This window comes from Beauveria bassiana, assembly GCF_000280675.1.
Source record: "Beauveria bassiana ARSEF 2860 unplaced genomic scaffold BBA_S00015, whole genome shotgun sequence".
Classification (NCBI taxonomy): Eukaryota; Fungi; Ascomycota; class Sordariomycetes; order Hypocreales; family Cordycipitaceae; genus Beauveria; species Beauveria bassiana.
Window position 1 is genome coordinate 446,386 of NW_007930850.1, and position 15,469 is coordinate 461,854.

At 53.6% G+C, this 15,469-nt stretch overlaps 6 protein-coding genes across 6 annotated transcripts; 3 read left to right on the top strand and 3 right to left on the bottom strand.

Moving 5' to 3' along the window:
- Positions 1 to 115: 115 nt before the first annotated feature.
- Positions 116 to 544, bottom strand: BBA_05724 (methyltransferase domain-containing protein; the record flags this gene model as incomplete). The annotated part of the gene is made up of 3 exons (XM_008600821.1): positions 116 to 319; positions 373 to 484; positions 534 to 544. 3 exons carry the CDS (start codon positions 542 to 544, stop codon positions 116 to 118), a joined length of 327 nt encoding a protein of 108 aa, XP_008599043.1.
- Positions 545 to 4,380: 3,836 nt separating this feature from the next.
- On the bottom strand, positions 4,381 to 6,854 carry BBA_05725 (phosphatidylinositol 3; the record flags this gene model as incomplete). Its single annotated transcript, XM_008600822.1, has 2 exons — positions 4,381 to 6,160; positions 6,217 to 6,854. 2 exons carry the CDS (start codon positions 6,852 to 6,854, stop codon positions 4,381 to 4,383), a joined length of 2,418 nt encoding a protein of 805 aa, XP_008599044.1.
- A 1,191-nt stretch (positions 6,855 to 8,045) lies between these two features.
- On the top strand, positions 8,046 to 9,909 carry BBA_05726 (FAD binding protein; the record flags this gene model as incomplete). The annotated part of the gene is made up of 2 exons (XM_008600823.1): positions 8,046 to 8,843; positions 8,893 to 9,909. The coding sequence occupies 2 exons, from the start codon at positions 8,046 to 8,048 to the stop codon at positions 9,907 to 9,909; spliced, it is 1,815 nt and encodes a 604-aa protein (XP_008599045.1).
- Positions 9,910 to 10,475: 566 nt separating this feature from the next.
- BBA_05727 (GNAT family acetyltransferase, putative) lies at positions 10,476 to 11,135 on the top strand (the record flags this gene model as incomplete). The annotated part of the gene is made up of 1 exon (XM_008600824.1): positions 10,476 to 11,135. The coding sequence occupies one exon, from the start codon at positions 10,476 to 10,478 to the stop codon at positions 11,133 to 11,135; it is 660 nt and encodes a 219-aa protein (XP_008599046.1).
- A 222-nt stretch (positions 11,136 to 11,357) lies between these two features.
- BBA_05728 (uncharacterized protein) lies at positions 11,358 to 12,130 on the bottom strand (the record flags this gene model as incomplete). The annotated part of the gene is made up of 3 exons (XM_008600825.1): positions 11,358 to 11,755; positions 11,802 to 11,878; positions 11,928 to 12,130. 3 exons carry the CDS (start codon positions 12,128 to 12,130, stop codon positions 11,358 to 11,360), a joined length of 678 nt encoding a protein of 225 aa, XP_008599047.1.
- A 745-nt stretch (positions 12,131 to 12,875) lies between these two features.
- On the top strand, positions 12,876 to 14,645 carry BBA_05729 (FunK1 protein kinase; the record flags this gene model as incomplete). The annotated part of the gene is made up of 1 exon (XM_008600826.1): positions 12,876 to 14,645. One exon carries the CDS (start codon positions 12,876 to 12,878, stop codon positions 14,643 to 14,645), a length of 1,770 nt encoding a protein of 589 aa, XP_008599048.1.
- Between the last annotated feature and the right edge of the window lie 824 nt (positions 14,646 to 15,469).

Below are 15,469 nucleotides of genomic sequence, written 5' to 3' on the forward strand. Positions count from 1 at the left end.
CCTGAATACGAACCACGGCATTAGCTGGGCGATATTAAAAGCAATGGGCATTATGATACATTTCGCAGCAATTATAGTGACCGGCTCGACCGCAGTATGCGTCGCCTCGCCACAGTCAGACTCTGAACAACGTCATATCGGCACCATCGCCACATACCTCACAGTCGGGATATTGTTCGGCCACATCGACGGCCCAGTTCGCAGCACCGCAACCGCAGTCGAGAATCTTTCTTTGGGTGACCATGGGTGGGAAGATGAGCCTATTATCGAACACTTTCGACAGGACATTGTGCATCAGCTCCAACCGCTCGATCTCTTCCTATGGCATGTGTCAATAGCAACTTCGACGGCATGCACCCTGACGACGCGAACCTCGTCCACAGGCGCAAAGTATGTGCCAGTTTCCAACGAATACTTGTGGAATGTGCGACCACAGTACTCCAGAGTATCTCGGTACTCGTCATCTAGGGGTATCGTGCTCTCTCTGGCAAACGGGCGTTAGTGTGGAGAGCAATACATAAAGTTCGACTTACGAAAGACTCATTTTGCCCTGAACAAGCTATTGGCTGTTGATTTTGGAGGACTACTGTGCATGGAGGAGGCGAGCCGATCGCCCTTGTGGGTAACCCCTTCGTTTTCGCCTCAGCAACCCGCGTGCTCAGCCTATTGGATCCGTCAGATTGTTCCGATTTCCGTGGTGCCACGGCCGAAACGCGGCCTCTTCGCCGCGTCGTTGAGACAGGACAAATCGGACAAGACGGGCGGCAATGAGTACTACCAAGAATTATTGGCAAGGCCACAGATACCTTACCGATTCAGTGTCATATGGCGTGTAACGCATCATCAGAAGACTCGAGTCACGGAAGATATAAACACAATACGCGGAATATGCAATGGTGCTCTCCGGCTGCATGCTTTAGTGGGCCAGGGCTTTGTATTACAGCACATCCTCTGCGCCTCCTTTGGCAAACATTTCTTAGACGAGCACCGCCCGCGTCACAGGGATTGGAGAAGAACGTTTGGAGTGATATATCGAAGTGGGGACTCGAAGAGTTCGTGGTGGTAAATGGCTTGTCAGTCGTCAGCCGTGACACTCTGGTTGAGTCTGCATTTGAACAAACCTCATGGAAGAGGCAGGAGCACCGAGTCTTCTGGACCAAGCCGAGTGGGTAAGAGCGGAGAGTTTTTACTCAAAGCTCATCAGGTCACAGGGTGCGCTTTATTTTGGGTAGTGCTCCATTATTCAAGATCGAGCATCAGAAGATTCAAGTACTGGTCAAGAGACGACACGTTTTAGCCGAGCTCCGATGTTGTGGCGAGACTTTGTTACTTGAAATCGCCAAACTCTGCGATCCATATAAATATGGTACAGAATTCGCACAATATTTTCTGTGGGAAGTTGCCGTGCTGCATCAGGCTCAACAGTCTGTCATCTGGCAGCAAAGGACCGACGTCAACCTCCGATGTCAGGGAGCCACAATGGCGCGCACCGAACTTCCGCGAGACTAGCTTTTTGAAAACAGCGACAGCCTTGTGCTCGTTTTCTAGAACTGTTTACAGAAGGTCCGTGATCGCAGCTGAACGCCCAGTACACTCTGAAGATGTGGTGTTACAATGACCTGCTCTGCCCTTAGCCATTACTCAGTCGCAGGCGTGGGCTACGAAGAGCTTCAGGACTTGGACCTCGGCTAAACAGGTTATGAGATTGGGGGGAGTCATGTAGGGATTGAGTGCGAGTATGACGATCCACCGCACGAAGCTTTCGCGTTCATCGGGAGGTGGGCCGGCCCGAAGGGTGTATAGCCGCATGGATTAGCATGTCCTGCATCTTCTTGTGCTTCTAACGCGCCACACCAAGCTGAGGTATTGGGAGTACTCTTCGGCGATGCAGTGGTGGCGAAGGCTTTCTTCGCGCAGGTTGTCACGCTGCTCTTCGAATGTCCCCTCGCCCTCTCTGAATATTTGGCTGAAGTCGACTGCGCTATTGTCTCAAGTATGGAAATTGCGCAAAGTTTTTGATTGGGTTGAGAAACTTTCAGATACGCATTGCCGGGACGGCGAAGAATTCTTATCAAGCGCCATCGGATGCGGGTCTTAGTAAATGAATACCGGGCATTGGCACAATGACACAATCCCGCTACAATCTCCTCGCTGCTGCCTTTTTTCACATCAAAGAGGAAATTATTCTTGGCGTCTGCTGAGAATATAGCCGTGGCAAGAGACGGATTGCTCGGTCTGTTTCTGTTTCTCGTGCGGCCACTGCCCGTTCATATGTATTCATACAGATACTGCAGTGGGTATGCTTGCAGATACTTTTTGGAGTCAACATCTGCAGACTCTGTAAAGTCCATAAAGACTCTAATGCGGCATTTACATCTCTCAGCAGTTCATGCTGTTCCAAGCTCTCGGGTCAGCTTGTATTTACGTGGGACCAACCATTGCGTACTGGAGTCTGTGGCCAGCACAACGTTTGAGCTCCTGCACTCGAAATCGCTACCAGGATGGGAATCGGGTAGAGTTGCTCTCAGCCTCATTAACCCAAGAAACTTCTTCGGTGACTACGGAGCTCCAGTGCGGTGACAACAAGGATTGTGATTGAGCGGCGTCCGGTCAAGACCCATGGTCTTATGGTCTGTACGAAGTCATAGTGACATAAGTTACCACACTAGAGGAGACGAAGATCCTCGCTGAATTAAATCAACGAAGTTGGAGACAGCGCAGGCTAAAATTTCCAGCCGTTGCAGATGCAACAGCCAGGGCTAGAACAGCCGGCAGCAGGCGGGCAGCAAGCCGAGACAAGCCCGCCTTGGGTGTCGGCATTTGGGTTTACGACGGGGAATGACTTCTCAAGAATTTGAAATAAAGTGGCCAAATAAGCATGCCGTTTTGCACGACAACGGTGAGGCCAGGGTATCGAGTCAGCTCACCGCCTCAAGTGCTGGCCACCACCACGACCGCGCGGAGAATGTCACAAAGCCTACACACGTCCAGACTTGCGAAAGCATCAAACACGATCACAATCAAATTAAAGGCTCAAACGATGCTATTCACGACTTCCACGCCACGTTGTGCAATGGCGGGGGTCGGCTGTGGTGGGAACATGGCCCGCTCTCCAACACAATAGTTGCACAATGACTCTGCCATGCCGTTACTCAGAAGCTTTGGTTGCATGACGACTTCTTTGCGTAACGGGCCATTCCCCGCTATACGTCGAGTCGAAAGATTGCCTTGGCTACTCGGCTCTGTTTTCAAATTGGGGCGGCACATTCGAAAATAGACCACGGGGCGGTGTAGAGTGCAAACCGCATCTATATCCTTGTTGAAGACCTCACGCTATGCCGTGATCAGAAAGGTCTGACGTCCTCCTTGAGAAGACTTTTTGTCATATTTTCTGCGTAGGCGATGAGTTGGCGAGCCTTTGATTGGCCCAGGTCATCGTCGCGCGTGGCAGAGAAGCACCCACATTTGGCACGGTTGGCAATTCTCCGCAGACCCTCAATTGGCGAGCCCTTGGATATCTTGCTATAGACAGGGCCATCACGAATATAACATGCTGAGCAAGGAACGCCATTTCACCATTTTCTGGAGAGAGTGTGACGTTGCATCACGCAGAAGCTATGCGCCTTCGTTTCAAGCAGCCCCGACGTTTTTTCAGACACGAGGAGAGAGAGCTGCACACGCATCTTCTGATGAATCGTCATGGAGTCTCCGTTTTGGACACGCGCCGCACTGGGCGTAAGAAACCGAAAGGAGGCAAATCAGCCAGGACATGGCCTACGTTTGTCATGTCGCGGCCGGCCGAAAGCCCAGCAAAGTGCATGGGTGGCATTGAGTTTACCAGGTACATTTAGCTTGTTCAATTGGGGGCGAACAACTCGTCGTCGCCATCGAAAACTTTACTGATAGTGGGCAAAACGAATGGGCGCGTACTCGGGGAAGGCAAAGGGAAAATAAAGGTTGATTAGCCTTTTTCTAAGTCCATCGTACGACTGTTGTAGATCCTACTTGTGCGTGTGCGCGAAAACCGGGAAACCTATGACGGAGATGGAAATACAAGAAACGAAAAGGCTAATATACAACATGCAGACCAAAAAAAAAACTAGAGATGACGTAGAAGAAAAGAAAAGAAAAAGAGACGAAAGAGGGAATGGAAAAGTGAGATGCTATTATGAGGAAGAATAATAGGAGATCGAGGTTCGTACAACCCGCGTGTTGTTGGCAAGCTACTCGCAATAGTAACCAACCCGCCAAGGGTCGGCTATTCGGCAACATGCGCTCTCCGCCCCCCTTTCCATCCCCTGTTTTTCCTTCTTGTTTTGCTTCCTTTTGACGAGAGGAAAAATGAGAAGCCCACAATCTTGATAGTGATAACGCTGTGCCTCAACACCACGTAAAGACGGGGTTGCTGCTCTTGACGGCCTCGAGGCGCTCCACAATGACTTTGCGCTGGTTGCCCATCTGGCCCTCGGCGGCGGCGTAGCCGAGGTCCCCCTCGAGCAGGTCGTCGTCGCCGGCGGTGCTGTGATTGCCGTAGTCGTAACTGCGCCTGCCGGCAACGGCAGCGTGATGATCCCCGCTGTAAAGCCGGTGCGCGATGGTGTGGCTGCTGCGGCGGCCTCCGGGCGTACTGGTGAAAGAGTACCGGCGCTGGTGGCGCTGGCTGCTGTTGAGGTTGCTGTTGCGGGGTGGGTCGTAGGTGTTGAGCGTGCGCGAGGGCCCGGTGTACGAGGGCCGGGAGGAGGTTGTGGTATTTTCAGCGGCGATATCGCCATTGGGAGCGGTGTCTTGCGTGGCTTCGAGCTTGGGGCTGATTGTGATTTCAAAGCGGCCCGGGTTCGGAAGATCGCCCCCGGGCAGCGAGGCGGCGCTGAAGCCGAGGAGGTCTGTGGATTGCGCGGCGGAGACGACGGTGCTGTTGCTGGCAGTCGGCGCGGAGCTGGCAATATCGGCCTCCTCGTCGTCGATCGAGGCGCGAGACGAAGAAGCGAGGGCGTTGCGGCGCATCTCTGATGAGGTGACGCGCATGGGGACGGCGACGGGCACATCGACGAGGTCGTCCCAGACGCAGACCTTGGCGCGGCGGGTGAGCTCGAGCGGCCCGTGGTCGGGCGTCTTGAGGGCCTCGACGACGTTCCAGGCCTGGCCCTTCATGACGGCGATTTGCTTGGCAAACATGCGCTCCTGAAAGTCCTCGTCGACCTGAAAGACGCGCTTGAGTGCCATCTGCGTCTGGCTCCACCACGCCGTCGACGTGAGCAGCGGCAGAAAGTGGTCGCGCGTCTTTTGAGAAAAGGGACGCCCGATGAGGTCCACGGGGAGGAACAGCCAGCCAAACGGGAAGCTGCGCCAGCCGTCAGGGTGCTTCCACGGCCAGGAGAGCGAGTTATCGATGGCGCCAAGCACCATGCGCGTGTGATTCTCTGAGGCATTGCGCTTAGAGGAGGCGTGCATGGGTCGCTGGCGCTGATAGGGGTAAGATGCTGTGGAGGGCGTGGCTGGCATGTCGCTGACGTTGACGGGCCGCGGACGGTCTGCGTTGGGCTCTGCTTCGGCCTCCATATTGAGATGCATGGGCTCCGTGGCAACGGTCACGGTATTAGAGTCGCGGTCGACCTTGACCATCCAGTTATCGAGACCTCTGTCCGTGTTGCGCATGATGTAGTCGAGAATAACCAGCTTCTCGAGCTCTTCGCGAAATGACTGCTTTAAATCTTCTGTCCACTCGAACCTAGCCGGCTGTTCGGGAGACGGAGAGCGTTCACCGCCGCCAGGTGAGTCAGTCTCGTCATCCTCCGAGTCCACATTCTCGGCCTGGCTCGACGTTGATGGGCGGCAGGCGTCGGACCACTTCTTGTTCTTGCGATTACGAACATCTTTGCTACTCGATGTGCGGAAGCCAGACCAGTACTGATCAGGCCATGGATTCTCGCGAAGAAAGACGTTGGCGTCTTTGAAGCCTTTGAGGAAGACTTGGAAGCTGCCGGGTTTGGCCGGAAAGGGCTTCTTCTTGCGGTAAAAGTTGCGACGGTCCCAGAAGGGATAGTGAAAAGATTTTGAGGAGAGCCAGACAACATCGGTATAAGGCACCATGTTTGTTCGTAATTGGCGGTCGAGAACGTAGGCAGCGGCTTCGCTGACGTATGAGAGATTGGGAATGAGGCTGTTTGAATTAGCATGTGATTGTGGTAGCATGACACAGTTCCGCGTTGGACATACCATGCTCGGCCAAAGCAACAAGGAAACAAGTTTCGATGAATCCATTTATTCCATTTGGGATTTCCAGCCGCGTAGGGTTCTTCATCCTTGGGTTTGAAGACACCGACAATCTTGCCATCCGGATCGCGCGCAAAGTAGCTACCAGAGCTCCCTTGAGAGATCATGCTGGGGTGAATTTCCTGTCGAATAGCACGCCTAACACTGTCGACGGTAGCCTCAAATTCGGCCTTGGTAATGGCACCCTCGGGGGTGTCGGCGAGTTCTTCAGCTGTGATGGGACGCACGCCTTCAGGGGCGCGGAAGACGGAGTGCTGGATCTCGAGGCGCTCCTCCTCGCCGGCGAAGCTCCTTCCGCGGCCACGCTTGAACTTGGAGGCAATCTCGTCGGCCCAGCGCTCGAAGCGGGCATTGATGGCTTTGATGTCGACACCGCCGGTGCTACCGACGCGACGTCTGAACTTGGGGCGGGTGCCGGACGGGCCACTGCCATTCGGGGGGTATTTGGGGCCTACGGCAGCTGAAGGGTTGAGGGAGGCGGATAGACCGGCATTGTTGAATTCATCGTCGGAGTCGTCGCTGAAGCGGTCGGCCTGGGCAAGGCGCTCGTAGCCTGTCGTGGGTTGGCGTATCTTGGGCATCGTGGGCTGCAATGGGACGGCGTTGGAGCCGGGGTACCGTAGGTGGACGGACAGTTGTGGTCACGGCTTATCGCGATGCCATTTGCCAAAAACAAGGTCGGGCACTGGAGGCAAGTATCGAGCGACTGTTGGGCTGATGGCCGTGAAACACACTACCCTGACGGGGGACACAAACGCGCGGCTGTCGTACCTAACACAATCTGCGGAGAGGCCGGGTCGGACGAGGTGCAGGAAGGGCAATCGAGTGTTTTGCGACTATAGCTCGATAAGGGATCGTGTTCGCGCTGAAACTTAGACTCGATTAGTACATTGGTGATACGATTCGGACAAGACAGGTTGACGGGATGAGGATGAAAAGAGACGGTGACTATGACGTTGATGGAGCTACGATTTTTGACCCTTTTAGGCCAGATATCGCGAGATGCATGATAGCGGATCCACCTTTGCGGTTGGGTGCCCACAGCCAATTCGCGGGCTTTGACTTTCGCCGGCTGCTCTCGGGGTTCATGTAGGTAAGAGTGTAGTTCGAATTTCTGTCTAGCTACGAGACGGAAAATACAAAATTATTGCTACAAAATCTATTTAATGTGCCAAGCTAGCTACCGGTAATCCGGCAATTCATCCCTCTTGGAAGCTCTTGGACTTGCAGTGGTTGATCCACAGTTTAGCGGGACATTGCGCTCTCAAGCCGAACCCGCATTCCCCGTATCAAGGAGTTCGGAAGAAAAGACGGCGGCTGTGAGCATATGAAACATGGAAAATGAGTAAATAAATTTAATGAGAAAAGAAAAGGACGGTAACCGAGGGAAGAAATCATTCAGTAAATCAAGTGGCGTCTCTTGTCATCCACTTGCCCCGCGACCCAGTATTTCCGGGCAACTTGACCACCCTGACAACTTGACCAACCTTTCTCCTTCAGCCTAAGCCCCAAGCTTGTCAGCCTCTGCCAATCTCCATCCATCTTACCCTCCGTATTCTTCGCATTGCCATGCACTGCCGAACGCGATCGGCCGACTCGGCCCATAACTCCAGAAGAGGAAAACAAACCATGGCTGTGCTCAGTGTCATCCACGTAATCTCTGCTCCGGGCTTGAGACCTGCTACCAGGCGTGACGGGTACAAATAGACGCGGCCATTTCTCTCCGTATCACCAGGATCGCAGGCAAAGACCTCATCATTGGAACCATCATCATGAGATTGATCACAGCCGCCACCTCTCTCGTATTGATGCTGGGCTCAGTTCACGGAGCTGCCCTGCAAACATCAAACGCCCAATGTCGATGCAGGCCTAACGACCCTTGCTGGCCCTCGCAAAGCCAATGGGCATCTCTCAATGCCTCTGTGAGCGGCAATCTTGTCGCACTTCGACCTGTTGCCCACGTCTGTCACGATCCTGGCTATGACGCTGCCGCATGCAATGCGTCCAAGGCCCTCTCAGAAGCTTCCGTTTGGCGTGATCAGAACCCCGGTGCCGTCCAATGGACAAACTGGGAGGCCTGGCCGGAGCGCAACGAGACTTGCTCCTTTAGTCTTCCCAGAGATGTTGCCTGTCGTCAGGGTCGTGTCCCTCTCTTCTCTGTCGTTGCCGAGACGGCTCAGCACATTCAGGAAGCAGTGCGCTTTGCTGCTTCTCACAACATTAGGCTGGCCATCAAAAATACCGGCCACTGTTTTCTCGGACGATCATCCGCGCCAGAGTCACTCCAAATTGCCACGTATAAGATGAAGAAGATGGAATTTGTCGACGACTTTGTCCCCGAAGGCTCTGGCAACAAGTCCATGGGGTCGGCCCTCACCCTCGGTGCCGGTGTCGTCCTCATGGACATATACTCTGAGACAAGTAAGCGTAATCTGACTGCGGTTGTTGGTCTTTCCCACACTGTTGGCGCTGCTGGCGGCTACATTCAGGGTGGTGGCCACTCGCCTCTGGGGCCATGGAAGGGCATGGCTTCAGACAATGCGCTTCAGTTTGAAGTTGTCACTGCCGGTGTAAGTCTGCATATATAAGTAGTATGAAAACTTACTAACAGTTGAGAAGGGCAAATTGATCGTCACAAATCAATACCAAAATCGAGACCTCTTTTGGGCTCTTCGAGGCGGCGGAGGTGGCACCTTTGGTGTTGTCGTCTCTGTGACTATCCGCACGTTCCCTGATGTTCCCGCCCTTGCCCTCATATCTGGTATCACTTTTCCTGGACCAGCTGATGACAGGTTCTGGGATGTTTTGGCCGCCCTCCACCAACGTCTCCCGGCTCTTGCGGATGTTGGGGGCAGCGGATACTACGTCTTCCTCCCCAACTCTGTTCAGAACAGCACTTCCACTGCCTCCATCAACATTGTCATGTTCTTCCCTAACAAGACCGAGAAAGCACCCATTGCCAAGATTGCCGATGGGTTCATTCAGGCTGCCCGAAAGTCTGCCCCCGACGCCAACTATACCCTTCAGCTGGCACCTAGCCTTGGTGGTTCCATAGCCTATGAACTGGCCAAGACACCCTACGACGCTACGGGTGGAACTGTCATTATTGGCTCTCGCCTCATATCGCGAAAATTACTCAGCCAAAAGGATGGCGCTCAGCGCCTGGGCAAAGCGCTTCGTGGTATTTACGAGGGCAGCGGCAACACTGGCTACACCGGCCACTTCATCGCAGACGGAGCAGTTGCAAAGAATGCAGGCAAGGTCGACTCGGCGCTCAATCCTGCCTGGCGCAAGACCATCACACATATTGCATTTGGCCGAGACTGGGCACCTGATGCCACTCTTGCAGAGCAGAAAGCTGTGCAGAACAAGCTTACCAATGTCGAGGTTCCCATTCTCAAGGCCCTCGAGAAGGATATGGGAGCCTACCTGAATGAGGCCGATGCCTTTGAGGCTGATTTTCAGGAGTCGTTCTGGGGTGACAACTACAAGAGGCTGTACCGGATCAAGCAGCATACTGATCCTCGGGGCCTCTTCATCGTGCGACGTGGTGTTGGTAGTGAAGACTGGGACGCTGAGGGACTCTGCCGCGTGCGCAAGCCATCCCTTGGTGACGATTCGCGGCTGCAACTGTAAAATCTCTAGGAAATTTGGTTTTTCCTTCTTCCTCGCCTGCTTGCTTCTTCACCTGTTGTACCAAATTTGCTAGATGACACTCACAGCATGCACCTTTACCCATGCCACGCCATCTCTGGAGCTCGTCCAATCTGTTCAATGTAACTCATCTTCTCATATCTCATCAGCTACTGCCCGTACTATGCGATTGTTGCCAGTACTCCTCGACAGCCAATCGATCGGAAGACTGCCTAATTAGGCAAGCAGTCAACGATGACTCCACCCCGAGCGCCGAACACCGAGCTGCAGCTGGAGTGACTCAGTAGGATTTATTAGTGACAGGTTATCGTGGAGCTGACAAAAATTGTGCCGGACTGACTCACATTTACAGCGCCAGTAAGCGTTGACCGATTGGTTCAGTCTAAAGCTGAAAGACTCGGGCTAGGAAAGCTCGGCGAGATGCATTCGTTGACATGGTGCAACCTCACGGGTAGGTAAAGATAATAAACTCGAGATGCCTCCATCTTGCCGCGCTTTCATGACAGTAATTCATTTTAATTTCAACTTTACATCATACATCTTCAGCCATGTCTGCCATTTCAACTGCTCTTGACCATGCTTTCGAGTCCAAGCGACTCCGGTACATTGCGGTCGAGGACGAATGCGATGATTACAAGTCGGTCCTCAAGGACATGATGAATGAAGCACCTCTGCAGGCTTTGTCCTCTGAGATGATTCTCCGACCACAGGGCAGCACCGACGTTCAGTTCCTAGCCACCATGTATCGCAAAGCGCTGCTCGGCGTCGCCATTTGTCTCGGCCCGTCCGAGGAATCGGCGGGCGACGAGTCGACGTCGGAGAGCAAGGGCCGGCATGACAAGAAGCCCACCATCATCGGCACGCTCTGCATCGGCTGGGGCGGCATTCCCGACTCGCTGCGGCACAACCGCAACGCATACCTCGGCATCACCTTGGCGCGGCCGTTTCGCGGGCGGGGCTACGGCCGCGAGGCGCTCGACTGGGGCGTCGACTGGGCGTTTTGCCACGGCGGCCTGCACTCGCTGTCGCTGACGACGGTGTCGTGCAACGAGGTCGGGCAGCGGCTGTACGCGTCGGCGGGGTTTGCGTACGTGGGGAGGAGGAGGGAGGTGGCGTGGGTGAATCGCGCGTGGTACGACGAGCTGATTTACTCGATGACGGAGACGGAGTGGGAGGCGCTTAGGGGATTGCGCAAGGAGGAGAGTTGAGTTTGGATAAGGCAAAAAACACGTACCGAACTGAGCATACCTCATTGAAACAAACTGCTACACACGTATGAGCCGGATTGACTGGCGTCATGCAAAAGATGGCAGCGGGAATAGTTGTAATACAAATGTCATCATTCTGATATTGATAGACTCAACTACCTAGAGCTATGGTGAACCAGGAATAACCGGCGCTTGCACAGATGATACAAAAATCCCCCGAAACTAGAACGCCGCGACGATTTGATCAACGATGGCGTGAAGGGCAGTTCCAGGCTGGATAGACTGCCCACCTAGGCAGTATTCCTCTCCAAACTCGTGCACAACTTTGCTTTGGTGGCCGTTGCAGTGCGTACAGACCCTGGTGTGGCTGCACGCAGAGGAATGCTTGGATGGGGTTGCGGCGTCTTTGGCAGTCCCCTCCCATTCCGTTGTGACAGTGAAATCACTCTCGCCAGTCGGCATGGGCATTCCTCTGGGAAACATGACTGTGCCCCTCTCAGAATTGAGCTCGAACTCTGTCCATCCAGTGTGCTCCTCTTCCTCTTCGCACAGGAGCTTCAGGCCAAAGGTCCGCTGCAAGCCTCTCTCGATCACAACACGGCAAAATTCGGATAAAAAATCTTGAAAAATCTCCCATATCAGGCACATTGGTCATTGCATACTCACAAGCTTGGAGCGTTGCGTCATCGGCGACGAAAAAGTGTATGCCCCTAGGCTGGGCTGCTCCTCTCGGGCACCACGGGCTTCATAATCTTTATGTGGCCATGATTGGAGACGGGCACGTTTTGAAACATCATGACTTCTCCGTCGTTGGTGTTGAAATGCTTATGAAGCAACCTAACGCTCACGCCCTTGGGCACCTTGTGTTTGTGGAGCAGCTCTCGGAGATGCTCGAGATGCTGAGACTGGGCGTCTGGTGCTGCAGCTACCTCGCTGACAAGAGGCAGTGCATTGTATGCCTCAGGTGAGACAAGAGTGTCAAGAAGAATGGTCATTGTAAAGGAGGGTGAGCAAGTGTCCGAGTACAGGAGTAGCAAGTATGGTTTCGGGAGCGTAAGATGAGTGTGAATTGGTACTTGGATCATCGAAATAGTCGGGGGCGGCAGCCCTAGATTTATATAGATGGAAATTGGATCGTCACATATTGGTAAACCCTCTCGAGCTCCTGAATCATATCAAAATAGCATCATTCTCAGCCTCACTATAGTTCAGTGATGTGTTGTTGTCCTGTTCATCGGGTTTTCGTGCTACCTTGACCATATAGTATCGTCAGCTGCCATCACAACACTCACGGGTCCCGAACACTGATTCATGTTGGATTGTGATTGCAAGTCTATACAAGCCTCGGTGCTACCACTTACGGTATATTCATTCATCATTGTAGTAGACATGACAGTCCTTTGTGCCACACGTCGCACACAGAGCCTCGTGATGGGCAAAGTGCGGTTGCAAGAATAAACGGTGAACAGATTGATTACTGCGTTACACAAAGACTCACTGCGGGGTCATCCCTCTTAATGACGACTCGGATCAAGGGTGCTAGTTACTAAATTTTTTCCAGTTTCTTTCATATCATGCCCTAATGTGGCGTATGATGACGGATTGTTTCACAAAGAAGAAGAAGAAAATTCAACCCAACGTCTTTGCAGAAGCTAACATCTGAGTTGTTCCAATCGTAAACATTGCTTATTTTCTAGACACAATTTTTTCTCTTTGCAAGTCATCTTTCTCAACTCCGCCATGGACTTTCAAGATTTCCTGTACGAGCTCAATGGCTGCATCAGTGCGCCCGTACCCGAGTTCATGGACAAGTACTTTGGCAATGCCCGAGTAACTTCCAAAGCCACTACCCCAGAGAGTCTGCCGTCAAGCAAGATTTCGTCCATCCAGCCCGCGTCGGTCAACCCGGACAACTTTCCTCAATGGTTTGTCGATTTTGCTCAGACCAACAGGAGCGGCGCCCGGGGATCATGGAGTGTCACCGCAAAGGACAATACGCACCATGAAAGAGGGCTCCTGGGCGATTGTACCCGACTTGCTTTCAGACTGCTCAACACCGACTCCGGAACCGTCAAAGATGATGCTGCAGTCCAAGCTGTTGGGCTTGTGTGTCCCACGGATGCTAGTTATCGCGACGGCCTTGTCGCCTTGTGCGCGTCTGCGCAGGCCGTCTTTTATCAGCAACCCACACGTCTGTTTCTGCACGCGATCTACATTCGCGGCTCGTTGGTCGAATTTTGGGTCCTTGATAGGTCGGGGGTGTATTGCAGCAAGGCTATGGATGTCCGTCAAGACGCAGAACAGTTTCTGTCCTTGTTCCAGTATTACGAGATGATGACGGACCAAGAACTGGGCATGAGCAGCATTTTCAGCACCGATGATCAAGGCCAGTACATTCTGCTGAATGAGTACAATGGCATGACCGACAGGCTATACGTCGATACCACCCCAATTGTGACACGACAAACACTGATTGGGGCGGCCACGGTTGTTTATCGAGCGAAGCTGTCTGGCTCAGACGGATGGAGCCACGCTGTCAAGATCAAGTGGTCATCCGCAAACGCCCGGCCAGAGAATGAGCTTCTGGAAATCGCCATGGAGAGAAAAGCTTGGGGCGCTGGCAAGCTTGTTCTCTATCGTGAGTACGAGACTACGGCCAACCTCCGTCGCGGGATGGGGTGCGGCGAGCAAAGAAGGCTTCCCACAGAAGTCACCGCCGCCGACGAACAAAACAAGGAGACAAAGACAGACAACGGCGATATTCCCGGCATACTGCAGTTTACAGAAAAGACGAGGCGCTCCTTTGACAGCCGCACCCTTGTCTGCGTCGTCACGTCTCCTCTGGGCCGGCCCCTCCACACATTCCAGACACGGCGGGAGCTGCTCGAAGCGCTCCGCGACGCCATCAAGTGCCACAGATCGCTGTATTTAGACGCCAGTCTCCTTCACGGCGACATCTCGCCCGGTAACATGATCATCGCGGACATCACAGGCGCGGGGCATCCTCGGGGCATCCTAATCGACCTTGAGTTCGCCATGCCGCGCGACCCGGCGCCGAAGCGGGACCCAAACGTGACGATTGGCACGCTGCCGTTCATGGCCATTGGCTACATGAACGGTGAGGCCAAAACATACCGGCAGGACCTCGAGGCATTCTTCTACGTGCTCCTGCACATGATTGTGGGCGACCGGGACATGCAACTGCCGGCGGAGAGCCGGATGCAGGCATGGGCCCAGGGCGGCGGCGGCGCCGCCGGCAACGACGCCTGGCGCGCGCTGGCCGATCGCAAACTGCGCGACATGGAGCATCACAGCTTTCGGCACATTGTCAACGAGATTCCACCCAAGTTTGCGTCGATCAAGGCCTTGGCTGAGAGGCTGCGCGCGCTGCTGTTCCCGTCGCGGGACGGCAAGATCTGGGCGGGCACTGACCACACGCCCGAAGCGGTTGAGGCGCTCTACGACGGCGTTATTGCTGCTTTTGATGATGTCGTGGCGGCGGAAACGTAGTGTTTTGTTCAACATGTGACACGATAAGAGAGTGCATCACTACTCATAAGATCTCTCCGCGATCAAGTCTAGATCTACTCCGTGGTGAAGGATCCAAGAATAGAAGTAGAAAAAACGTTCAGATCAACTCACACCAACTTTTGCCTTGTCAGCGTGTTACAGAAGTTGCTTGATGTCACTTCACTCTTTGAAGATATCATAAAGCGTCTTCTGAATTATCCCAACTTATTGGCTCGTATTGGTCTTGGCTGTAGCGCTTCATTTTGCGAAGAAAGTTTCCATGTAAAGATACCTCCACAATGTTGCTCGTTTTATTCTCCTTGATACAAGTACTTGCACTCCATCCTAACTAGACCCGTAAGGACGTGTCCGTCCACGATGTGCCCGGGCGGCATCGGATGACGGGCAGCGTGCCCGCCACGCACGACGGAATTCACGGCGAATCTCTTGCGGCTACCTCGACTCCATGGGTTCAGGTATCCCACAATCATTGGCTACGTCACGACTTGGTTTCTGGAGAGGCTCCGTTCAGCCTTTTTTTTGCTGCGAATGCCGGCGATGCGCGGCAAGTGGGCCGCGCCGGAGGAGACTCGGTGGTGTGGGGATTCCATCGATACGGAGAGTAAAATTGATCTTGTATCAGTGGTAATTTCTGGCATGATTTTTGTGCTTTGGGACGTGTATTCGCACCAGTACTCGACTTTCTGAAAATGGGGCCCGATGACCGGCAGCACAATACTGGATGAGATATGCCGGCATCCCGGCGCGGCCGCAGCGTGCGTTGCGGTAGCTCTTCAGCATAGACAGTGACACCGCTTGAGAAT